General features: G+C 42.8%; 3 protein-coding genes across 3 annotated transcripts in view; 2 read left to right on the top strand and 1 right to left on the bottom strand.

Moving 5' to 3' along the window:
* Positions 1–5,080: 5,080 nt before the first annotated feature.
* Positions 5,081–6,516, top strand: irx7 (iroquois homeobox 7). The gene is made up of 2 exons (XM_029506983.1): positions 5,081–5,319; positions 5,559–6,516. Exons 1-2 carry the CDS (start codon positions 5,095–5,097, stop codon positions 6,255–6,257), a joined length of 924 nt encoding a protein of 307 aa, XP_029362843.1. The 5' UTR covers positions 5,081–5,094; the 3' UTR covers positions 6,258–6,516.
* Positions 6,517–7,580: 1,064 nt separating this feature from the next.
* On the bottom strand, positions 7,581–13,018 carry cd40 (CD40 molecule, TNF receptor superfamily member 5). The gene is made up of 9 exons (XM_029506549.1): positions 12,872–13,018; positions 12,339–12,420; positions 11,225–11,344; positions 10,991–11,137; positions 10,798–10,891; positions 9,153–9,211; positions 8,620–8,715; positions 8,482–8,504; positions 7,581–8,089 (listed from the first exon to the last, which is right to left on the bottom strand). The coding sequence occupies exons 1-9, from the start codon at positions 12,920–12,922 to the stop codon at positions 7,778–7,780; spliced, it is 984 nt and encodes a 327-aa protein (XP_029362409.1). The 5' UTR covers positions 12,923–13,018; the 3' UTR covers positions 7,581–7,777.
* Positions 13,019–16,368: 3,350 nt separating this feature from the next.
* The window catches only part of LOC115045978 (formin-like protein 13), a 29,214-nt gene continuing 19,258 nt past the window's right edge, over positions 16,369–26,324 (top strand). The window contains exons 1-8 of the mRNA XM_029506011.1: positions 16,369–16,821; positions 17,558–17,668; positions 18,623–18,700; positions 19,865–20,038; positions 20,158–20,315; positions 21,706–21,879; positions 22,071–22,683; positions 23,017–23,179. Coding sequence (XP_029361871.1) covers positions 16,747–16,821; positions 17,558–17,668; positions 18,623–18,700; positions 19,865–20,038; positions 20,158–20,315; positions 21,706–21,879; positions 22,071–22,683; positions 23,017–23,179 — 1,546 coding nt within the window. The 5' untranslated portion in view covers positions 16,369–16,746. The remainder of the gene's footprint in view (positions 16,822–17,557; positions 17,669–18,622; positions 18,701–19,864; positions 20,039–20,157; positions 20,316–21,705; positions 21,880–22,070; positions 22,684–23,016; positions 23,180–26,324) is intronic.

Below are 26,324 nucleotides of genomic sequence, written 5' to 3'. Positions count from 1 at the left end.
TTAGACCCTAATTCCTGATTAGCTGAAAAGGGCAGCACTTGCTTTTGGGTCTTGGATATCACACAACACAGAGGGGAACAGAGGCAAGTGTTTTTGTGCTTCATTTTTGAAGCGGGGATGTTGCGGGGGGGGGGTTAGAGGGAGTTTCTGTAATAGATACTTATCTTACTGCCCTCAAGCCCCTCAAACAAAGTCCCCCTATGAAGAGATTATAACCCAGGGAGGGCACATTAACTCTAATCCAATGCTTTGAGGCCTTGCATCCCCCTACCACCCTCTGCCCCACTTACTCCAACCCTTCTGTTGTTGGGGGGGGGGCCCTACCTTGTATCTAGTGCATGTATGAGCAGCGCCTGTGGCTACCCGTGAGGGTTGTGTGTGTGAGTCAGGGTGGGCGGAGCGACTGTTTCAATAGCACGCTGACTCTAATGAAAAGCATTGAGGGGTGCATACTGCTGTGTAACTGATTCCTCTCTCTGAAGAGATTAGGCGCTACATTGTTGGTTCGGTTGCTCATTTCCATGAGAGCACAGCCTCCCACCAGCGGCGGCTTGGCTTTGTTATTTTGAGTTGGAAAACACAGAGCCCAATGTCCCCGGCTTCCTTGTTGCTATTGTTTCACAAATAGGCCAAAATGTAGATGTCACGTCACAGATGCCCAATAACCTCATTAGCTGCTCTCTGTGAGCCCATAGAGAGAAAATAATAGACGCATGAACTTCAGTTTGTTGAGTTTCTGCATTAAACTAAGATAACAAAACTCTTAACAACTTTCTTTTTCTCGCTGAAATATAATATCAGGAGGATTTTTCATTCAAGCTTTTTTGCTATTTCCCACTATTACACTTGTAATTAACTGAGATATGAGAGGCGGAAACAGCCTCTCTGCCTTTATGGCACTCTACAGAAAAGCAGGATGAAGTTGCAGCAGGGAGAACGGGGCAGAGTGAGCCAGCCGATGTAATGGGAGGAAGAGGATTTACTGAAAGCGTCCGCAGATCGCAGTTAAAAACTGTTGAAAGAGCTCTGAATCAATGCATTAGGACACACAGGAATACGGTCACAAGCAGAAATAGGTGCCTGTAACTATAACAAAATATTTAAATACAAGATAAAAGATAAGAGTGCATGTGGCTGCATAGAACAACACTGTAGTGCGTATTAAGCTATTTTAAAATGTTTATAAATACCAAAATAGGGGGACATAAAGTGAATTAACTTAAAAGATTATTAAAGCTGCTTCTCTTTCAGACTAGAGATTTAGCAGCTTCCTGCTCAGAAAAAGACAAAATCCCCACCACTAAGATGGAGTTCAGGATAAGACCGGTGAGCCAATGAGGAAGATGACGCTCAAACAAAATGAAATTATGTTTAGAAATTTTTAGGATATTTCATTGGAGCTTTTTTTTCTTTGCTAAAAAATAATGTACTCTGGGCAGGAAAAATGTGGATGGAAAGTTCAGAACGATGATCCAGGTTAAGAGAAAACCTGAATCCCCTCTGGAAGACAGCAACGTTGTTCTGGTCGGCATGTGAGACCTTCTGTCCTCAGACCATCAGAGATGGGAAAGCCACTACAGGCCATGACAGAGGACAGAGGAGGGACGGACGAAAAAGATTTTGTGTGCACAGGTAAGACCCCAAAAAGCAAAATAAAAATAGCAAAAATCTTGAACTTCAGAGATAATCCAGGTCCCGGGACTAAGGTGGCAGAACCAGAACAGGGCCGGGCCTGTAGCTGAGGGACCCCGGGGGTCCGCCCGGCACCCACCTGGACCAAGACCAGGACACAGGGCAGCAGCTGTCACACCAGCTATCACAGCCCTCACCCACGCCGCCTGTCACTCACCCAGCAGAGGGCCGTCAATCAGAGAGCACCCAGGAGGGAGCTGGGGGGCGGACCGCGGCCCGGCCCTAAACAAAGACATACTTACATTTGCAAGCGGTTTCAGCACCATTACTATTTTGAGAGAATGATAGAGTGGTCCTGATAAGAGTAATGACCGAGGACAAAGAGGGGAAGGGGGTCTGGGAAGAGGCGGCCTGATAGTAAGGAGGTGGGACGGTTTGATAACATTCACACTTTGCTTACATCTCAACATTTGTGTTGATGCGCCAGGAAAATCCCATTAGCGAGGAAAATTGGAGCTCTGCGTGGCCGTCCGTTGACACTCCGCTTTTCCTCGTGTGCCTTTCTTTTGTTTCCTCTTTTTAAAGCAATATAAAACTCACTCAGAGTTAAATTCCCTCCCCTCCTCCGGTCTCCGGCAGATTTCTCCTCTTTTGGTATCGACTGCCGTAAAAATAAACTAACAAGCGGTAGGTGTTGGAGGTTCTGCGGATTCTCTTTGGGCTTTTGTCGTCTTGTTCACACCAACCTTTGAACTATTCTAATTGCGTGTTTAGTCCCTTTGACGGCTCGCAGGTAGGGGACGGCCTGAAATGGAGGTCACACCTAAACCTATTGTCCCGTCCTGCTCATTAGGCCCATCACAGCATTTTCTCCAAAAACCGCTGCTCGGCGTCTGTTTGGAGTTGCGATGTGCATTTTTGAAGATAAAGGAGCTTATAAAGTGGAGTTTCAGCACAGAAGAACTGGCTCGGGCGTCAGCGGAGATAAGGGCAGTTTCGTCCTCTTTGCTATCTCGTGTCATATCTCCTCAGGTGCTGGGGGACAATCGTCTTCCATTTGGTCACTTTTCTCTCCTGTAAACGACTGACATCCTAACAGCAAACAGTGCAAAGACCCCGACCTGTCAGAGCAAGACCAACACCTGCATTGTCCTGGAGCTGCCGAAAGAGGAAGAGAATGAAAAGAGGTTCTACCGGAGGGACAAAAGCTGCTGCCCTGAGCTGTTTGTGCTGTGAGATGTAGACTACTGATGCCATAAGCAGCCCCATTGTTGCTCTTGTACAAATTTGCTTTAGGCTCTTTGGACTCCACCCAAATAAATTCCTCCTTTCTCTCCACCATCAAGTCTCCTGCTCCACACTGGGGGCAATGATCTTACACCAGACTCACAATTATGTAACATAATATCAGAAATGCCACAAAGGATAACACAACTATGACGCAAAAAAAAAAAAAAAAAAAAAAAAGTGAAACAAAAAAAAAAAGATTAAAATTAAGATTAATGAATCATTTGTTAAGTTGTTTAGCTGTTATTGGATCTATGTGACTCCAATAAACTTCTCTCTCTTAGTGTCTCTCTTACCGCTCTACAGTTCACACAGATACAGTAAAGGTCGTCTGTGTTTCAGTATTAATTACAGCAAATGTTACAGGACTGCGTTAGCTTCAGATGGGTGTTCCTAACAGTAGTAATAATAATAATAATAAGAAGAAGAAGAAGAAGATGACTAAGCAATTAATTCTTTTTCTTGTTTTATCTAAATTTAAATTTTTCTTGACAGTTTGGTAAAGAAACTAGTGTAACTGGAATAAAGTATAACATTTCATAATTTACAGATTAGAAGTGAGTTCATTACACTAAAATTAACTAACACATGCAGAAATTAAATAACCTGTAAGAAACAGGCAACTTTATCCAGGTAAGACCAAATTCAGCTGGCAAACTGAATCAAGTTTAAAAGGGGTTCACCAAGAAAAAAAATGTAAAAGGCATTAAATCCGAATAAACAGAGTTCCAGAGGAACTAAAGCCGTCATCCTGAGATATTTGATGGGCCCAAAAGAAGAAGCAACAAACGAACATGTTGTGTGAAGACGATCAGTAAAAAATGAGAGAATTGTAAAAAAATAACACATTTTCTTGCAACCTTTATGGATTGTTCTTGATTGTCTGGACAATGGTGATACACACACACACACACACACACACACACACACACACACACACACAAAACAATTATCTGCTAACAAAAAGCCCCCCTGTTATCACCACCAACACTACACCTCTTAATGCTGTTAATATAATAATCAAAATGATGGCAGATAAGAGAGGTGCTCTCTTTGAGCTTCACTGTGGCTCTTTTGAAGGACATGTGTGTGTGTGTGTGGGGGGGGGGGCTCAGTGGAATAAGAAGTGTAGTCTTCCCCTCTTATCTCTAACACCCCCCCCCTCCACACACACTCATTAGCATCTGTTATCTCACAATTATCATATACATTAGTCAACACCTGTTTCGCTTAACCTCGTTTAATTAGGGCCATTGAAACGTTGCCCTTCACTCCAAACAATAACCCATCCGACATGTTTAAGGGCAGTTTGTTATGTTTCGGCCAGTGAATTAACAAATAAAAAGGCAGAGCCTCCGAGGCTGTTATGTGCTTCATTCTTGTGATTAAAACAGGCTGTCTTCTTAAATATCAGCGCTCCTGAGAGCGGAACTAATCTTTCTAAGTGACACTTTTACGCGTGCGTAAAATAAAAGAAACTAAAAGTTATGCTCTTTGTTTATTGGCGTCATTTGATGCCATTGAGGTGGTTAATTCAATTCTCTGATCTGGAGGTGAGGAAACCTGAGAGACTGGCAGGATGTTGTTAACTGAATTCAGCTTTAATCTGTCAGTCTGTGAGTGTCAGACATGAGTTTTGTGTTTTGTTTTGTTTTGTTTTTAAAGGAAGGATCCCATCAGGCTGCTTTAAGCACTAAAATGAAATAAAAGGTAAAAATTATTTTGGCTTTTATGAAATCCAAACCTGAAGTTTAAGATTTTTTTTTTGAACCCCCTTCAAAAAAAATTACATTTTATTTCTATTAAAATTAGCCACCGAAAACAAAACCATCACCTCCAAACGTGGAGGTGATGGTTTTGGTCTGAGTGCCTTTTTATTGACTTCCACCAAAGAAAATGTTTCATTGGTGCGTTTGAATTGAATAGAAACTGCAGAAATCACCGTGTTACGATAAGCAGCGCATATTTAGCCTCTTCACCAAAACGCTAAAAGGAACAGCGGAGGGCTTCTTTGATGGGATTTATTGCCAGTGAAAGCTGCAGGTCTTTTGAACGTAGCTGTCAGTCAATAGCACTAACCCCCCCCCCGCTCCCCCCCCGGCAGCTGGGCCTATATAAATAGATCCTGGAGCTCGGACTGACACTCAGTCCAGACTCGCTGGGACAGCAGGAACGATGCCCGCGTCGCAAACTGGATTTGGCAACTTTTTCTTGGAGAGGAACGTCAGCATGTCTTCTGGATATCAGATCCCGGTGCTGAGTGTCCCACCGGGCGTCCAGCAGCAGCAGCAGCAGGCTCAACATCTGGCAGCGATGGCAGCCGGGGTCCCCATCACATACTCAGCACTACAGGGATACAACTTCATCCCCTATCCGGCCCACAGGCACATCGGACACATGGTGAGTCGGTGGGAAAACGACTGCGCGTGCATTTACGAGCTGTGAATGTCAACAAAAGCAAACAATCTCTCAAAGACTTGGCTCCCACATGTGGGAAGCAAAACTCGGAAGTCTTGAAAATGTGTTTTAGCTGTTAAATCTCGGGCCAGCTGCGCGTTGCTGGTCACCAACTCCGTGCGTAATTACGCACAGGCCAAACTCCTCGGCTCGTTCTTAAATGTACTCTTTTATTTTTCCAGAACAACAGCTTCGACCTGAAGGCCGCCTCTCCCTACCATCACGCGCTCCTGGCTCGCGGGGGGGCTTTCTACCCGCCCTTCCGCCCGGGAGCAGCCGAGGATCCCGGCAGGGTCACCAAGGTGGCCACCCGGGAGAGCACCGGAGCCCTGAAGGCGTGGCTGAACGAGCACCTGAAGAACCCGTATCCGACCAAAGGAGAGAAGATCATGCTCGCCATCATCACCAAGATGAGCCTGACTCAGGTCTCCACCTGGTTCGCCAACGCCAGGCGGCGCCTGAAGAAGGAGAACCGGGTCAGCTGGGCGTCCAAGGGGAAGTCAGACGAGGAGGACGAGGAGCAGGAGGGGGAGGAGAGCGACGACGACGACGACCACCACCACCACGGCCCCCTGCGGGACGAGGCCGAGCCCGAGCCCGAATCCGAGCGCGTCCAGAGCCCGTCGGAACCCGCGGACGAGCGTCTGGAGCAGGACGGAGAAAAGGGAGACTCCGATCACACGCCGTCCCATTTGGAAAGTAAAGAAAGCATCGCCAGCCAGAAACCCAAAATCTGGTCTTTGGCCGAGACTGCGACCTCGGAGACGGTGAAGAAACCCGTGGAGCATATTTACCACCCGGCGGGGAAGCTGTGGGCCGACTGGGCCTCCAGGTCCGGACTGTTCGTCCCCTCCTGCTACACGCCCCGTGAAATCATCTGAACGGGCATTGAGGCAGAAACCACAGACTTCTTTTTCTCTCCACATCGTTTGCACTTTACTCTTCAGACCTCAGGGATCTCCTGAAGTTTGCATTGAAATGAAATTCTTTCTTTGTTTTTGTTTTTTCGGAGACCAAAGACTGACATGTTGTGTTACTGTAAATATATGTAGATGTATTTTTCCACCGACGACCTGTAAATTATGTTTCCTTTGTCTAAACACGAAGAAATATTTTTGCTTAAATAAAGTCCAGCTTCCTGCGAAACTGCGCAGTCCTTCACCTTTATCTGACTAATAAATGCAGGAGGAAAATGATTCCAGTGAAGCCACACTCCACTCATTTTCCTTTTGATCACACCAAAGTAAGGAGAGATAAGATAATTCAGTCTTCAGCAAAAGTTGGTTTATCCGTGTAAAGTTGATGAATACAAAGAAAGCATCGAACTTAGTTTGCACATCACACACAAGTCCAGTAAATCCTCCCCCACAGGGAGATTAAACCTTTAAAGTTTAAGATCTCAGATAAAATAAACCTTCTGTGTGAATGCAAATGGATTATTTTCCGTTTTTGACCTCAGTCATGGATCCTCCTCCATCCATCACTCAGGTCTGTGTGAAGATTGGAGTGTGTGTACCTCTGCTGTTAATCCGGGGATGATGAGCAGCAGGCAGTTGTCCTCTGGTTTCACATCCACATGCAAATCCCTACAAACAGACGGAGAGAGAGAGCAGATTAACTTCTGCCTTTTCTTACAGCAAACAGGTGAATACAAATGAATAAGAAGGGGCTTGTATCTGCTTCTCTTTCAACCCTATTTTTTTTTTTTTTCCCATCCAGCAGTTAAAGACTCTACTACCTGAGGACAGTGAGCCTGTAGCGCCTCTCTGAGGAAGTGCACAATAACTACAGTCTAATGAGACCAGGAGCTCTGCCCCCAGCGGAGGGATCTGAAGGGGATAAACACTAACAGGCACTCAAACCTGGGAGGTGATTGGAGCAAAAGGTTTCTGGAGACATAACACAGTTAAATCTGAACGCACAATTGTTCAGTGCAACTTATAGGAATTAAAATTCAGAAATCAGGAAATATGCCGAAGTGGGCCACAACACTTCATTATTTCAGTGACACTTGTCGGAACAGTGGTGGACTACGTAAACAGGATTTCATCTGTTGTGATTTTCCCAAAATGAGAACAAACTGAGCTAAAGGAGCTCTAAGCTGCAGCTTTACACTTCCTGCCTACATGGCCCAAAGCTTTGTGGGTCACTTTGGATCGGGACTGTGGACACGTTAAAGTAAACTCTCTGGTTAAAAAAAAAAAAACAAGTGGAACACATTTTAATGCAAATTTTTACAAAATTACATGCTACACAATCACGGTAATTACAGTTTACCGTGTCCAAATACAAACACAGAGAATAAACAGCGCAAAATAGCTAAATCCATTTACAAAAATAAAACATACAGCTTCAGACAAAATGATGTGCAAAATGAAGAATGAGACACAATCCTATTTTTTCAGAAGGTGGAGTTTAGGCTATTTTCAGTCCCTGAATGCGACTGCGTGCACGACTCCTCTCGGGGGACAGTTTCTGTTTTCCCCATCTCCTGCCCCACGTAATTTCCGTTTTCGGTGCGATGGGGACCCACGGACATCTCCCCGTTCAGCTCGTCCTCGTTTTCCTCCGGTGTCCTCGAACTGGCCTCCTCCTGTGAGACCACTGTCTGATCAAACATGGGCTGTATCTCAGCATCGTCCTCTGGTGTCATCGGCACGATGGTGTCCCTCTGCGGCTCCCACGTTTCTCTGTGGCATGAATTAATACAGTCCTGAAAGAGCGAAACAAGAACAAATATTAATACGGAAATAAAAGAAGATGTTGAAGGATGAGAAATAATAAAGATGTTGTGTAGTGAGCTTCAAATTTGGATGTCCTATTTCTGATCTTAATGATAAACCAAGCTAAGATTACTTCCTCTTTAAAGCGTCTTATTTTAAGAAAGTGGCGTCTGACTTGTGACATCTCCATTTCCCTCCAAATGTCCAAAGCAAGAAGATGCAGAAGTTGGAGGTTAGCATCATTTCAGTAACATTATGGTGAACTGCAGATGGATGTTTTCTGACATAATCATCCCGGTAAACTGTCCCTTTTCTACAAAAGTGACTGCAAATCGCATGCATGAGTCAGCAAAGCAAGAAATAAAGTCAAAATCAGATGTACCTTTATACTTCTTCTTGCACCTTCTGTTTTTTTTTGACACAAAATGAAAAAAGAAAGGACAACATGAGTGCATGAAGAGGATCACTGAAGGAGCTCATTAAATATGTTGCAGAAAAGAACACATCCAGCGACGTTTACCTCTGCACACAAACGCAACGCATATGGCGATGAGCACAACTGCAGCAAGCACAGCAAATATGATGATGGCGACGTTGTGCTCTCGCTGAATTTTCTCTGCAACAAAAGAAAAAATAAGCTACATGATTCTTTCAGCAGAGTCAAATTCAATAAATAACATCCAGTGATTTGATCTGTTTTTACAGAACTACAGATCTGTGAAAAAATGTACAGCGCAACAGGAAATGTAGCATCTGCCACTTTACTAATCACACTTTAGCAGAGGAAGTACAAATTAAAGCAGTGTGAAGAAACAAAGGCAGCATTTTGTGTCTGTGTCCACAAACGTGACGCTTTAGTTCACACACGAATACTGTGTGAATCGTGTGCAGGTGAAAGGTGTGAAATGGCCACAGACCAGAATATGTTTAAGAGAAACAGTCCTGTAACCTTGACAGTTTCGTTTTGAGGAAGACAACCCCCACTAACCGCACAGCTCCAGACAAGCTACAAGTGAGAAATATCCACAATTCATCTTCCTACGCACAACTCACCACAAACATTGTCAGATGTTTCTGTTCCACTCAGTCTAATCTGGTATTCGCCTTCACATCTGGGAAAAAAAAAAAGAAATAATAGCGTCAATCACTTCAGCGTTAAATTTAGCCAGCATGAGACAGAATCTGGATTTTGATTTGTACAAATTAGCAAAGAACATTCAGGTGAAAGGTTTAGGCCCAGATTGGGATTGATCACCAATCATCGAAAAGATATTCTCCCATTTGGACGACTCGTCGTGTTGGTGTTAAAGCTAGAAAATAATCCAATTCAACTGTTTTTTATTTTAGACCAACAAATATAAGTCCCCCCCCAAAAAAAAAAAAAAAAAACTCACTTGGCCCAAATAAGAATGGAAAATGTTGCAGGTCAAATGATTCTGCAGTAAACACAAAGTATTTATCAGCCCTAATGTCTCTCAGCTGTAAGTCAAACATTCGCTCTGAAATTCAGAATAAAAAAGGTTTCTGCAGGGTTGTTTTAGAGATTCCTGCTCATGATGAAGCTATTTGAGAAGCACGTATTCTCTTTTTGTTTGTAATTAAGTCAAAGATATAGCCTATTATGTTAGACAACAGAAATACGCTGATGGAGCCGAGTCCCTTTGTTATTCATCCTTTTCCCATGCCTGGATTTCTTCAAACAGCTTTGTATGCCTCTCCTTTGTCGGCACTAACCTGATGTTAAAGGATCAGTGGAAAAGGAGCTTTAATGATGGCAGGGTTGGTTCATATGTCAGTTTTAGGACCAATATGAGTCATTATCATTAAAAGTCCTCTATAGCACACTGAGTTCCACTGAAAGGCTCAGTGAAGGGAGAAGGAAATGATTCTGATTTCTGCCAAGTGAACTGAGCAGGCGATAACAGGTTTCTTGATTTCCTGGTAAGTCTGGCCTGGGCACCACAGCGCCATCGGCTCCCGGCCTCTGGCCTTTCTGTGTGGAGTCTCCATGTTTCCTCCCTCCGTCCAAAGACATCATGTTTGGGTTAACTGGTGACTCTAAACCCGAAGACTCTCTAGACCCGAAGCCCGGAAACGGATAATCAGTGGAAGATGAATGAATGAATGAATGAATGAATGAATGAATGAATGAATGAATGAATGATTTAGTGATAAACACTGTAACGCTGTCAAACCTAAAATGGACCTGAAGCCAAAAGGAGGCTCTACTTTACGTTTAATCAGCCGCTGTCAGAGTCACATTAATGCTGACGAGCACATTTTCGGACGGTCTTTGGTGTGTTACCAATTTTTAGTGATGAGCTGTTATTAAAAGTGAGCTACTTCTGTTTTGTTCGGGGGGGCTGGCTTCATCAACGCTGTCACCACCATTTCTTCTTTTACCGCACGAATGACATCATATACAAACTCAACAACCATTGTATTGTTTTCACAGATCGTCATCCAATTCTTGGTAACAATTCTTGCAAAATTTCCAAAGAACTCCAACGATAATTTATTCAACAATGAAAACGTCAAGAGACAGAACCAAACAAGGAGAAGTGGCTCACGCAAGTAGTAAAGTCTGAGCCAACAATAGAAAAAGGTAACCTGAAACTCCAGGTTTTCTTTCTTTGGTGTATTTCTGAGTGCTTCTGTCTCTTTTCATATGTAAACACAGAGAAGAGGAAATACTTACTTTGTGTGTTTCAGACAGCTACTGTTCCATGACGTCTTATCAGAAAACCATCCGACGGGACATTTCTCGCATATTGTGTCGTGTGTGCTGTTGCCTGCAAGCCGAGAGCAAACCAAAAAGCTTCACCATATTGTAAAGTCAAACCAGATCGCAGCTTTTCGTGAGTGCAAAATGCCGTTTCGGTGCATCGTACCTACGCGCCGAGACCAGTGTCCCGGTTCACAGGAGGTGTGCGGTACACAGGTAATACAAGCTTCACTGGAGCAGTGGTGTCCCAACAAACACAGGCACGTGGTTCGCTTCCTCTTGTTGTGACTGACAGCAGGCTGAAAGTTTTTATCTGAAAGAAGGAGAGACGCAAGTTATGAAGCTGTGCGACTCCGAGCAGAAAGTCCAAGAAAACGGGTCGAATGCTGCGAAGGCTCACTTCGATCGCAGAACGGCTGAGGTTTGCACTCTGCGTCGGTTGTGAAATCATCCTGGTAATGATTCTCTCCACACTCTTTGCAGTCAGGTAGCTCACAGCTCATTTTCACCATGTAGGTGCCTGAAAAGAAAAAGCGAGATGCACGGCACTGAAACGTAGCGTCATTTATCTGAGATGTGATTCAAAAGAAGAGTTCTGGGGTGTTGAGTCATCCAAATTTGAGGTGAAAGCACACCTGACCCTGAAGGAGCCCACACAGGTTCCTGCTGTGAGTCAGTGCTGCCATCCGCTGCACCACCGTGTCATGCTCAGCTCCAACAACAAGCAGATCATTCTGTCTGCTTTCGTTTGGTGATTAAACTGACAGATTCATCTCTGAACTTTTAAAGCTCTCGTCGAGCTCGAAGTGCTTTGATAAATATGAAGAGGACGAGGAAACATATGAATGATAAGGAAATGCTAAATGCTAAATTGAACAGATGTGGTTTAAAAGGCTGAGATGTCTCGACGGGATGTTTCACAGTTTAAGAGCGTGAGGGGTCATTCTGGTGGACGTTTGAACCTTAAAGCCGCTTTTAAAGATTTGAGTAAAAACGTCAGTTCTACAGGGAGCCGGTGGAGGAGTTCAGATCTGTCAGAGCATCGAGTTGGAAACAGAAGCACTTTTTTCTGCAGGTCCTGGTAAACAGTCCAGAAACAACAAACTTAACTTCTAACTAGCTGCTTGAGTCGACGACAAACAAACAACTTCTGAGCTTTGGCTTGACATTTAACAGAAGGACACCAGAGTTGTGTTGCTCTTTTCGCTTCAAGTTCACCAAACAATGACTTTGGGAGAAACAAAACTCAAAGAAGAAAGCCAATAAAGGAAAAGACAAAAGCAAAACTGAAACTTTTCCATATCCAAATTAGAATATAGCTGGATGGATTCAGTGCAGTTACACACAAATAACCGGCTCTCATTTTCTTCAGTTTTCACTGGAAGTGAGCAAAATAACACAAAAGCACCTTTGGAAGAGAAATAGAAAACAGACGGGTGATGATAGAAATACGGAGGTGGGGTGTGTGTGTGTGTGTGTGTGTGTGTGGGGGGGGGGGGGGGTTAAGGGTGTACCTGGATTGCACTTCTTGCAGCACTGTCCCTCCCTCCCGTACTGAGTCTGGGGGTCACAGTGGAACTCAGCAGCCGTCACTGCCTGCAGGACAAGAAACAGAAGAGGCATGATGTCCCACCATGTCTTTGGTGGGGGGGTTCTGTTGTGGCATGGCAGTTGGTTTACTTCCTTCCTATCTGAGAAGGGAGGCGGGTGGAAAGTACCAAACCTCCCTCTGCTGAGCTGAAGGCGGACATGCAGCTCTGTTTTCCTTTCCGGGGTTAAATATTAACGTTATAATAAAATGGAGTCACATGTTTTTACCGCAAAGGAGGAGCGAAAGTGAAAGTAAGTGGTGACGCATCTTATTTCAGAAAAACTTCAGTCCTCATTTACTTCGAGTTAAATTCAGATTTAAAACTGCACATCTGAGAAAAAGACGAACGGAGGGAATCGGTGGAAATCGGTGGAGACAGAGAAGTAACGTGATCGGCTTCCATCCCACGATCTGTCTCTCACACACACACACACACACACACACACACACACTCACCGTAAGTGTGCAGATTATCAGCAAAATCTTCATCATCATCATCATCTTCATCAGCAGACGCCCCACAGAAAGCTGAGCTGGAAGCAGGACTCGTCCTCTCAGTCCGTCTGTCTTTGTGTCTGCCTGCTTCACACCCTCTTAACTGTAAGGGAGTGGCTGACTGTGGGGAAGGAGGGGGGGGGGGGGGGACTTCCCACGTGTTTTTTGACCATTTCCTGTAAAGTCATTGCTTAACCTTTAGTTTTTGGTCCCTAAAATACCCATAATAACAATAATATACTGCAGGTATGTTATAGTATGCAGTCTATTGGACACAGCAGGACTGGCACTAAGTGCAAAATGTATTAAAGGAGTATTATTGATGTTTGAAAAAAAAAAAAAAAAAAAGAGGCAAATTTCACTGTTATGGTGTAAAAATAATCAATAATTCATGTAGGTCGTTATAAGTGTGGCAGAAAAAGTGTCAGCTCGTACGATCCACTGAGTTTCCTTCTGATAATAAATGTGACTGAATGTAAAGTATTAAATTACAAATCAAACCTGCCTTTAAGTGCAGTACATGACAACACCGTGTTGTGCATTTAAAAAGGGCACCTGATGTTTTATTGAGCTTTTATTAACTGTGTCAGTCTTTCACATGGAAACTAACAAACAAAGGAAAGTGTCAATCACAATCTGTGCTGTCAATCCAAAGGGCTCTCAAAAAGACAATGGTGTTCATTGTCGTCACATCTTTTGGCCACACCTTCTCTCGACTAAAACCCCTGATGCTGTCAGGATTCCCCTGACACTTGTCATGACATGATTTCCTCCCACAGCTGCTGCCGATCAGCTCTGTGACCGTACTGCATGTGAAAGGCGTTGACCATCACAGCCACTTCCCTGGAAATGTGCCTCTTGGATCTACTTGCTTGTGTATTCCAGCAGTTAAGGCGTTAAAGAAATGAAGTGCAGATGAAAAAAAAAAAAAAAAGGCACAAGATTTGAATGTCTCTTCTGGAAAGTCCACTGGATTCCGGTTAACTTCCTTTTAGTAAGCTTTTAGAAAAAAGTCATTATATCGCAGACCGTATTTCTGTGGATTTTAACCTCACCTTGAACTTCTGAACGTTAGACTTCTTGTATTTTTCTAGACCATGTTTATGAAAAGTTGTAATGGAGGTACTGAAACTCCTGATATTTTTGTCAACAAACATATCGCATCAGATTTTCTTCTTTGTCACTCTCTGTATGTTTTTGGTACCAACCCCGCCATGACCTGTCCTGTATTGGTGAAATACACAACGGAGGGATGATGGCGGAGTTGGTACAGAGAAGGTGATGTTAAAATGTAAATCTTTTTTTTTTTTTTGTCACCTGCATTGTGTTCCTGCTAACACAATTCTAATATGAACTTGTTTTATTTAGGTTTTGATGATTGTTTAAAGGTTAAAATCAAATTTCCACAGCTTCGTAAATAAAGTGTGAAACTGGTTAACGGTTCACCCAGTACAGGTGAATCCCTTCAGGGCAGCGGTGTTGTGTGTCTGATAATCATCAGCACTTCCTCTATGTTCTTTTATTGATAGATAATTTAAAAGTCCAGCAAAACGGCAGGTGAAGTCTCCTGAAAATTCCTCTTATTTAAGGACGAAACAGCAAAAAGCTGTTTGCATCTACTAATGTATTACGAAGGTAACGAGAACAAAACAAAATGCCTTTCTTTCAGTATTCATGTATCAAAACACAACAAATATGTGCAAAGCAGTGAAGTATAAGATGACGACACCTGATGTCTCATTTCTGATTAAACTAGCCAGCGCAGCAGCATCAATATTCAGTTAAATAAACTAATATTATCCTGCACTGGCTAATTCAGCCAGATTCTTTGTTCTCTGCCGGTTCCTTTTTCAAACTGTGAGCATTTTCTCTGTCTTGTTAATGATAACTGTTTTTACCTTGTTGTTGTAATAATTTGTGAGTCAGCTTCAAAATACGAGTCACGTAATGGAAGCTGTGAAAAAGCGTCATTTGGATCATTACCATTAAGCACAAAAAAGACATTTTTTGGACTGCAAAGTGCAGATACGGTGATCAGAGAGACACATAAGCAGTCAGAGGTAAATATTACTACCTTCGTTACTGGGATTAACTGCGTGGCAGGTGCATTTTCTTAATTTCAGCCGTCAGTGCGCAAAAAGATGATTTACCTTCTCTGTGGTCAGGCGCTCTGATGATGGAGCTGCTTCCAGGCTCTGTCTGAAACACAAAACAAGCTGAATTTATATTCAGTGCGGACACATTTTAAACACGCAGCATGTGGAAAATAGACTTTTATACCAAAAACACCCTTTTTTCTTTTTTTTTTTTTACATGCAGTTTACATAAAAAAACGAAAAAAAAAAAAAAACATTTTTCCAGGAGGAGGAATGGTCTGTTATTGTATTCTTTGGCTGATGCTGGAAATTCCCTCCCGTCTTTTCAAAGGAAAGATGACTTTCAGCTTGAATCAGCAGCAGCCTCAGATGGCTCGAGTGAGGTGATGTCTGAGGGGCCGGGGGCAAAATGTGCTGTTTGGGGACATTTTTGTCCCAAAACCTACAATACATGAAAGTTTTATTCCCCCACATACCAAACAGTAGCCTAAAGGCAGAAACATGATGATTAAATGATAACAACTTCGAGCCTGTGAAATGTTTGGAAAGACAAAGAAAAAAATAACTACTGTATTTATTTTATATTTTAATCATATTTCTGCTGTTTAATTTTAAATGAAGCAGTTTTATGGTGGTGAGGTTTTGATGAGTAACAGAACTAGACCACAACTACAAGAAGGAGGTGTAAACGCAACACAACATGACAAACTTTCCTTCAATCAAATTATGTACAACCCACCAGTACGATCTTAAGGGTGTCTGGTTGAATTTATTATTTTTTTCCCGTTTATGCTGCATTTCTTCATCTAATACGTCTTAATTGACTGGTCAACATGTCGCTTCACTCCTCTCATGATTGAATACATACATTTTTCCGGTTTAATGTAACTGTCTAAATAAAGAAAGTGAGTGGGTGAGCAGCCCAGAGCTGAGATGTGTCCCAATTACAGCAGCGTTGGTATAAAATGACATCTGTGCAGCATTCTCAGCAGTGAGACCTGACTTGTAGATATATTCACACACTCTGATTTTACCAAAATTTCCCAATCTAAGCAAGTGAAATTCTGAAAATAGAATTGGTTTTTGTGATTTCCAACACGACCCTTTGTAGACGTTCTTGTGTAGCATCTGTACATAGTTGAGTTCTTTTGTAGTTCTGTAAGAGTTTTTCTGACCTAATCATCAGCAAAACAAAAAAAGAAATGGGAATGTTCTGAAAGGTTTTGCTTGCAAAAGTAATTTGTTGCTTTTTAGGTTTGCAGGTGACTCTGCAGGTCACATCCTGTACATGTATTTGATGGGGAAGACAATTATAGCCTGAGCAGGAATTTATTATCCATCCAACAGAACTATCGTGGAGAAGCTGGGTTTTTTATTGTCTTTATCAGAGCTGTATTATTGCTTTGCACTGACTCCTTTAGTGCTCCCTCCTGGATAAAAGTGGGTAAATAACTGATAAGGCATGTTGTCCTGCAAGTGGAGGCATGCAACCCGACTGAAAGCACTTTACTGGGAGCTGTGGGAGTGGCTGCTTTTCACCTCAATGCAACCTGAGCTGAAAAGAGAGGGCGGGAAAAGAAAATGACACAAATACCAGCAATGCTCCTTCAGCCCGGTCAGAGGAGCCGATCTCTGATCTCTCTGTAGTAAGAAAAAAAAATAAATAAAAAAAACAAACCAGCTTAACAATCGTCAGTGCTACAGGAGGAGAGTAGATTGATTGGGGCATGTATAGTGAAGATGATGCCGAATTTAGGACCAAAGAGGAAGGACAATCTCCCCAGAATGGACAGATACACGGAGGACTTACCAAAGGTAAGATCTCAGTTTTTATACTTGGACAAGAACGGCAGCATCAGGCAGTAACTCCTTTTAACAGCGGGCTCTGATTCAGAGAGCGTAGATGAGTCACTAACTACCAGCAGCTTCTCTGTATGCTTTTAGTTTCACACAAATGAGCTCTCACTTTCATTAGCGTCAGGTCTATGGTGCAAGGAGGAGAGGAGGCTTTTGAAGAGTTTATGGGAGTCTCTGGAGCACTTTTACTTCCTCAATTCAACTCGACTTCCCTGCTGTGTAGTTTCCCACAACGGGAGCGCTCGAGTACTCAGAAAGACGGTGACTGATTTAGGGAAGGCAGCGTGTTCCTGGAATCGAAATGTTAAAGAGATACAGATGTTAACTGTACTTTTGCACCAGTTCCTCTTTACTGTTCCACCGAGCTGAGGCCGACACATGAAGCAGAGAAAATCAGATTAAGTTTGCCCTTTTTATCAAAAACCATCTGTGAGAACATCTCAGCACAACTTTCACTCAAGTGTTGTGATGCAAGTTGTTGTAAGAAACTGAAGAGCATGAAAACACATTCAAAGATTAAAAAAAGGGCCCCATCAAAAGAAAAAAAAAAAAAGTTTACAAAGATAAAGGCTGATTTAAATGGTTAGACTTTATTACTAATGTTTTATTAATATTTTAGCAAATATAACTGAGAAAAACAGCCAAAGCTTCCCACATTAATACTTTTTTTTTAATTAATGGGTTGTGATTTCAGCTGAGCAACGAGATGCAGCTGAGCATCATGAACAAGGTGAAGAGTGGCGAGCTGTCCATCGAGGATGCTCTGAGCCTGGCCAGGAAGGACCAGCAGATCCTCGCCGACGAGGTACCGACGTGTCAGACACAGTTTCACAGTTTTCTGTTGTGTTGTGTTGAGAGTGACGTCAGTCAGGACTGTTTAAACATCTTTCTTATGACAAACGTCTCAAGCAAATATCAAACGTTGCGTTCACGAGTCCTGTGTTTGCTTTCATGCTGAGATCAATACGTCTCCAGTGCTTGTGTGTTACTAATTAACACGCCGTATCGTCGTTTCACAATTACACAAGCAGAAATATGGCGCAACAACTTGGCCTGGTGGAAACACAGCAGAGAAGTAAATAACTAAAGTCCTGATTTTATATGAACTAATTTGGAAACGTCACATAATCTCCTTGTGCCGCTGCAGTTCTCTGCAGTATTTCAGCTTGTTTGGGTTTTCAACCTCATCAGCAACGTCGCTGGTCCTTTTTCTTTATATAGCTGTTGCTAGAAAAAAAAAAAGAAGTAGCAGACACAAAGTTTACAACTAGCTAGTGAATCATTTAGCACCTTAAGAGCAAGACATTTCCCCCCAAAAATACAACTTCAGATCATTTATAATCTGTGGAAATTGGCAACTGTTCGCCTTATTATCTTCTGAGAAGGTGAAGCAGATAAAGGCCCAAATTCTGGCCTTTTCAGGTTAAACAGTTACAGGATTCCTGCATGAAAAATATAGTTTGCATCCTTTGAAAGTGTCCTGTTCAGAGAGTGAAGATGGGGAAAAACAGGAAACTAAAATACAGACCGGTTTACTGTAACTGTGTTGCAGTTGTGTTAATGACCTGCTCAGCCTGCTGGGTCGGTTTGACGTGAATCCGTCTCCGACCACATTGATTCACCCAGAAGTTTCTTTACTGAGGAATGAAGGCACATCTAGTTTAATGTCTTCACACGAAGATGTTGAAGGACAAAAGATACTTGATTTAAAATGCTCATGAAAAGACTTAAGTGTTGTTGCTTTGTGTCTCTGCTGCAGGAGCAGCAGCAGCCGTCACAGTACAACTTCAGCGTCCATAAGCACAGTCACTACAGATGGCAGAAACGGGTTCTTCAGGTGAGCAGAACAACGAAGCATCCGAGACAGAAGACCAAGAGGACACAGCTTCATGCTGATGCGTTGTGGTTTTTGGATTTTAATATAACTAATAAGCATGAAAGAAAGTGCAGTTCATGCTGATGGGAATGTTGTTAGTTGTGCAACTGTGTTGTTGCAAAAATGACTACAGCTCATTCTGAGTGGAAAAAGTTTTTAAACCAAACTTCAAACACTAAAAAACGTGTTTTTGCACGACATACGTTTTTTTTTTTTTTTTCCTGCACATTTTGCGATGTTGCATTAAATTCTGGGCATCCTGGTCTGAATAAAAACTCAAGAGACCACTAAAGTCTTTTGGATTCCTCCTCTAGTGAATGTCACAGCGAAACAACCAGACCTTAGACCTGTTAGCTGCATTTTTGGACACTAGAAAGTCCCACCAAGATTCGTATCAAATGAAAGCTCAGCTCTCTGGAGATTAAAAATGTATGATTGAAAGCACTGAACTAAAGTGAACAGCCCTGGAACAATTCCTTCATTCAACAGAGTCATAGTCATAAGTGTTTCTGCAGGTGGGTCCTCTACACACTTCACTGCCTCCCCCCACGCCTACTGGAAATCTTCTGCATAAACCACAGGCTACAGGACCTGTAGCTGTACGGATATGAAAGACTCGAATGCACGCACTACAGCAGAGGAGAAAATGAACAGTAACAAGCCGCAGATACAGTCAAACCACTGCAGGCTGAATCTGGGTCACGCTGCGATTGCTGGTTTCGCGAAACAGCCACAGTAGTTTATTCTGTACAGCTGAACTGACAAGGAGTTTGTCTTCAGATCACCCGCCAAAATTTATAATGCTCAGCTTTTGTTGAAACTTTAGAGCAGAGCAACTCCAACTATGTGGTTAGTTTGGGTTAGTTTCATACAAACGGGGAGGGCGGTTGAATCTGTAGAACACAGTCTCAGTCAAGCATCATCTATTCATAATCTAAAGTGTGTAGTTAATAAATCTAACAGACTCAATGTCCTGTACTCGCATCAAAACAGCACATTTAACTAAGAACCAACATGAGTGCAAAATAAGCTCTTTATAGCCAACAATTTTACTAAAGTACTAAAATGGCGGGTTGCGAGCTTGTTTGTTTCCACAGTATAAACACTGTCATTATGACCGTGCAGATCGACTTCAACACCAAAATGCTGTGCAGCATTGAAAAAGGAATCATCAAGAGACAGCTTCCCTTCTCCACGGTCAAGAGCTGCGACGATGCAGCCGGTTCCAGGTTCTCCATCTCTTTTAAAGAACATCACGACTATGAACTGGAAGCCACATCAGTGGAGGACAAGCACAAGGTGAATCTATGCTTTAGGTTATTGTTATTGTTGAGAGGAAGTCTGCACTCATTTTTGTGTACTGATGCCCTCACGTCATCAATTTCTTCTTTTATTTATTTATTTTTTTCAACCAACAGATAATGCAGCTTGTGAATCAGATCATTTATGGGAATATATACAGGAGTCCCGAGGAGGGAGACGCCGAAGCTCATCAGCAGCGTCAGCCGGCTCAGCGCCTTCTTGAAGGCGTCCTGTTGCTGCACAGAGGAGGCCTGGCTTCCTTCAGATGGGTGAAGTACGGCCGTGTCTTTACAGCACAGACGTGATGAAAAACGATTTGCAGTCACTTTCTTCACACTGATATTTTTGATTGAACTCTTTTTATTAATCACTTTCATACTGCATCTGAATTCAAAGCACGTTTTGAATTTATATCTTTAAAAGCCACTTTGATACTTTCACAGACAGACTGCTTTGATTAATACATCTGATGTAACATTTTCCATCGAGAAACTTCCAAGTTAGCAAGTTTAAAATCCTGAATACTACATTTATTTATTCTCCCTTATTGAAAATCACAAACGTGTAAACATTCAAAGGTGTGAAATGCCGTACCGCACAACATTTTTGCTAATTTTATGTTGAAAAGTCGATTTTCAGGGCACTGAATCCTGCATAACGTACTGAACCACAACAGAGAAATATGTCAAAACACACTTTTAGTGTCAAACTCTGAGCAGTGAAGTTAAATAGGTCCAGCATAATAAAATCGTGTGTTTATGTGGAGGTGTGAAAACTGAACCCGAACTGTAAAGCCCAGAAGTACGACCCTCATCAGCATAGCTTTAACCTCAAAGACGCACAACCAGCCCAGCTGAAACTCACATATAAACCAATTCTTGTTTCTTAAGTAGCTACAAAAATCTAAACATTGAAGCAGTTAAAGCATTAAAGTAGTTTTTGCAGAAACTTTCTCACAGAACTATTTAAAAAAAAAAAGACCTAACTGACCTCCACAGCTGTTCTTCACCCCCCTCCCACTTCATTTCTACCTGACAGGTCATCAGTGTTAACAACCATCATTGTAGTCTAACCGAACCACTTATTGTGAGTCTGCACTTGCGTCCGCCTCCCTGATTACTCACAAAATACACGCGGCAATAAGGTGTAGATCAGTGAGAGGAAGATTTTCAAACAATCTGATGGAGGGCGGAGTCGGTGGTGTCTCATTATTTCCTGTCTCAACACGGTCTTCATCTTCTCATTCAACATGAAAAGCAATTTGTTATATTTTCTCAAATAACAGTTATTTTGGATGTTGGGTGAAACACGTTTTCTCCTTTTAGTCTAAATGAACAGTTGCATTGATGCCCAGCATGTTCTCTTTGGTCAAAACCTACGTGGGCTTCAAGTGTAATAATAGCAGATACTTAAACGTGGTAAGGCGCTTTGAAAGGTTCATGGAAACACAGTCAACATAAAGCGCTAAAATTATTTCAGCAATTTGAATAATATCAAGGCTGCATAAAAAGCAAGAGAAGCAATTTGCTGCAGTGACAAAAAGACAAGCAAGGACTCGGCTCGGCTAACAAAGTAAAGTGACCTTGTCCCAGACTTGGTGCAGGATGTGTACACAGCTGAGGTGCTGGTTTACATTTTCACGTCACTGCTACATTCTGTTGAAGATACCAGGTCCAGCTTCACCAGGCCCAGCTGACCCTGGTCCCCTTCGGGTGTCGAGACCCCGCCGACGCTGTGCCCCAGTGCGTCGTGATTCACCTGTCGGACGGAGACACCAGCGTCCAGAAGCCTGACAGCCCGGACGCCTTCACCCTCACCACCCACAAAAACGAGTACCAGTGAGTCTGAGTCTCAGCAGCTAATGAATTCATTTACAGGCCTGAAGTTGTGCGTCCTTTCAGTTAGTGGCCTCTTCAGTGCGCTTGTAACACAGCGAGCGATGAAGTGAAAAACAAACGGCTTGGTTATTTATAGCCAGACTTATCTCTGATAATGAGGGAAGTTAAATGTTTTTTTCAATGTGCTGCAGATTTAAGGTGCCTGTCTCAGATCAAGCCAGCCCAAAAGGAGATATCCAGAGGGTGCGAGACGCTTGGGTCCACGCCATCGACAAACTCTGCTCGGAATGGAAGAGGAAGTCAAAGGGCGAGACGCCTCGAAATCTCACCATAGCCGAGGACGCAGAGGACACCGACGTAGATCTCGAATCGAGTGGAGGATTTAATAGGGGGGCTATCGATGTTCCTCCTGTTGATTATGTAAATGCAGATCCAACTTCCAGCGGTGACACGAGTCCAACTTATCCCTCCCCTGATTATACAAAGCCTGTTCCTGCGCCTCGCAGCTCCAGGAAGGCTGCAATGGGACGTGACACTTCGCCTCCTGTGCTGTCACCAACCTCTCCCCGTGTCATCCCCCTGTCGCCGTCCTCCACCTCTCCCCCACCCTCGGCCAACTGTGCTACGCTCACATCCTGTCCCACAGCTCCAGAGTCTCTTAAGCATGAATCGGGCTCATCAGTTGTGAAAGGGCCTTCACCCCCGAGCATCCCGGCCCCGCCACCTTTACCCTTCAGACCGAGGACGAATGTGAAAAAAACACGCACCAAGGCTTTCCACTGGGACCTCGTTGGCTCAGAGAAGGTAACACTGCCACTTCAAACTTCATTCATCAGAGGGCTCCAAATTACCATATTTTTTTTCCACAGTTAGTATAAAAACCTACAAAGGTTCTCATCAATATGAATTATTCATATTTAAATGTAGTGTTTCACTGTTGTGGCAAACACAGAAAGGTCAGCGTCTGCTCGGTTTCCTGCTTCATTATTCCTTATATTGCATCACTGTTGCGAATTAGTCCTTGTTTTTCTGTCACTTAGCCTGTTGTTGCCCCAGAAGTGCTCCTGTGTAATGTCAACATTGATTTCCTCATAAAATGGAGTCGTCTCAGCATTGAATTAATTTGTTTGTCGGCAGATTGCAAAATCATTTTGGATGCAAGAAAGCACCAGGAGGATTGAAATCGACACTTCGCGCTTATACGAGCAATTTGCTGTTAGAGATCTGGGGACGTTCGGCATCGCTGAGCAGAGCAACACCCAGAATATAATGCTGGACCAGAAGATTGCACACAACTTCAGTGAGTATGGCTCCACAATGAATCTGAGAGTTGTTGCCCTAAAGCAGCATATAAATATGGTCCAATCCAACAGATTCCTTGGTTCAGCAGTCTAGGCAGGAGATAATGAAAGTCCATCTCTTGAATGCTCTTGATTAAGCCAAATGAAGTTTCTTGGAGTTGGGGAGAAAAACTAGTTCATGCTCATCTCACAACCACCAGAGGGAAGCACTGCAGGGGAAGAGCCAGGATGTGCAGACAGCATTTATGTCAGGTTCTTCGGTTTCAGCTGGCCGTTAAAGGGAAGCTGACCTGAGAGGTGTTTGACAGACGGTCTATGAATGCTGACATTTTGATGTTCTTGAGGTAGTGTTTGGGATTTACATGGAACCGCAGCAGTCATTCATGTTGCCGGTCTGCAGGGGGCAGTGTGTTACCAAGCCACAACTCCCCGTGCAACCTGCAGAGCCATTGTGAGGAGGAACATTTCCTATTTCTTATCTAACGCCGTTTCACTTTTGATTAACGGTGTGTATGTGGCATTTATATTTCAACGGCCGTGCCAGGGCAGTGCGTTTCAGAAGCTTCCTCTCACAGGTCCTCCAACAGGCAGACGCTGTGAAGTGATACACAGTGTGTGGTGGTGGGCTGCTAAACTGAATCAGAGCCAGAGTGCAGAAGGGCAATATAATCAGAGTTCACATGTTCATAAAATATGGATATGGGATTTAAATGACGACGACAACAATTTCGCTGGCAGTTGGAGTTTGTGGCGTCAGCCTGCAGGAAAGCCAAGGCCACGGGCCCCTCTGCTGCAAGCTTTAGAAAAATGTAAACATTCCAAGAATAAAGGAGACTCCTTCCTGATGTCTGTCCGGCTTTGGACCTGATGACACCGATAGAGAAGTGTAGATATTAACGCAGGAAGTATTTAGATTATTTATTATTTATCTATGTGTAGGTTTTTGTAAACACTACATACATAAAGTATGTATAAAGAGAGTCTAAAGAGAGAGAGCTGGCTCCACTGATGGAAAAAAACTCAAGTGTTGCTTCTATTTCAATCATTCCTGCTAGCCAGCTAGCTGCCCTCAGCTCAAGGTGGGTGGTGTCACTAACCCTGCTGGGTCAGATGGGAAATTTTATCTCATCTTGCAAAACAAAGCAAAGATGGAAGCTCTTGGATTGAAGCTCAATACAACCACCAACGCTCAGTGAGAAACCAATGTTGGTGGCTGAAAACAAAAGAAAAAGCATGTAGCACCTTTAATTAAAACAATTAATAAATCTGTTATTAGATCACATTTTATAAGTTCTACATCTAACCCTCAAAATTTTGAGGATTACAAGTGAAGTATAACAATAAGTTAGTAAATTGACAGTGACAGCAAATAAATGTACAGCAGTAAAAGCATTTCCCTCCAAAGGGAACGGTGCGGCGCAGAGAAGCACAAAGTACAAATCCTGTGCAGAACACAAATAAATAGGCTGACATACCACTGCATTTTGGATTGGCTGTTTTAATGAATAAGGGTTTCATTTTTTTTTTTTTGGGTGGGGGGGGTTGCAGTAAAAGAAGAAGAGATTAGTTCAGAGGTGACTTCCGCCTGTTTACTCTATGAAAACACAGAAATTCTCTCAGGACTCAGTTCTCATTGAAGCCTGACATGAAAAAAAAAAAAACTAAAAACTGCAGTTAATAGGACTTGTCTTCCCCTCCTTCTCTATCTCTTTGCATCCCTCACACACACACACACACACAAACACACACACCCCAAGCTTTTTTGCATGTTTATCGCCTGATTTTGTGTTGCTTATTCAGCTCATATCGTGTACCTTCTTTGCCACGTTTTATCCATCTGATTCCATTATACTGGGAGCCAGCGTGCATTCGTGAGCTCCTGCCTTTTTTTTTTTTTTTTTTTTTTTTTTAAAGGATAGCCCCGGCTCCACCTCCACCAGATTATATCACATATGCATTGAGTGTGTGATCAATAATTAACGAGTAAACACACGGACGTAAATTATAGTGACTTTATCCAGAGCGATGAGCAGTTTCCTCTGGTAATCAGCACGATCCCCAGGGGAGAGCAGAAACATTCGTCCACGGGACAATGCTGCAATGAGCCGTGTTCTTATTTATGTGGTTTTAAATGCACTACAGGAAACCAAAAGACCTTTGACAACAGGAATGCAGCTCATATTGATGCATTTAATTGCATTCATTCGAAAAATACCAACGGAACAGATGAAAAGCAAAGGCACAGAGTTTATTGTGATGAGATTTTCTAACTTTAATGGCTGTGTCTCATCCCCTGCGTGCCACCACAACATTTAAATCGGTTTTAATACAGTCTGAAAAACTGAGAAGTCTCCACGCGGAACTGCCTTTTTCAAAAGAGTGGTGTTGCCATCACCTCTGATGAGGTCGATGGTGCGTTCACGAACTGTGAGGGAGTGAAAGTGCCAGGAAAACAATCTCTATTACAGGAAAAAAGTCTTCTCTTTAAAATCCTGCTTAACTACTTTTAACAGAACAATAAACCCAAATGTCAAATAAGGAGTTCAGCAGGAAAATTATATTACTGACTGTTTCTCCTGATGGATCAACATGGAGGTGGAGCTGGTTTTAACTTTATATGCACTTTTTAGTTCAGTAGTTCCTCGCGGCTCCAGCAAAGGGTGACAAAATAAATACGAAGGGTTCTGAGGGAGTCACACAAAGTGTTGTGTTGCACAAATGTGTAGTAATATTTCAGGCTTTGAATTTAGCACGTCCGATAAGGCTCAGCGTTGCATCACTCTATCGTCGGAAAAGCTGATGTCGTTGACAACTCAGCAAATCTGAGATGGCCTGCCAGCTTTTACAGCTGCTGTTTTTAGAACTGTTGTCCTCACAGTGCGTGCTACACAAAACCGAGAGTCTGTTCAATAAGTTCTCGCATTACTTATGAGGAAAAGTTGTTAATTTCGCCAGCTTGTACGATCATTAAGCCTCATCTCTGAATGCCAGTATTAGCAGGAGAGAAATTGACTTTATGAAACATTTCCTCACTCTCATTTTTAACCTCATCTGTTTAAAACAGTGAGGGTGACAGGTTTTTTTTTTTCTGTTGATGACCAAACCCTTGTTATTGTTGCCTGAGTGATGGCTCTATAAACATGT

Source organism: Echeneis naucrates, chromosome 7 (assembly GCF_900963305.1).
Source record: "Echeneis naucrates chromosome 7, fEcheNa1.1, whole genome shotgun sequence".
NCBI lineage: Eukaryota > Metazoa > Chordata > Actinopteri > Carangiformes > Echeneidae > Echeneis > Echeneis naucrates.
The sequence above is the reverse complement of the archived record's forward strand: the minus strand, read 5'-3'. Positions and strand labels throughout refer to the sequence as shown.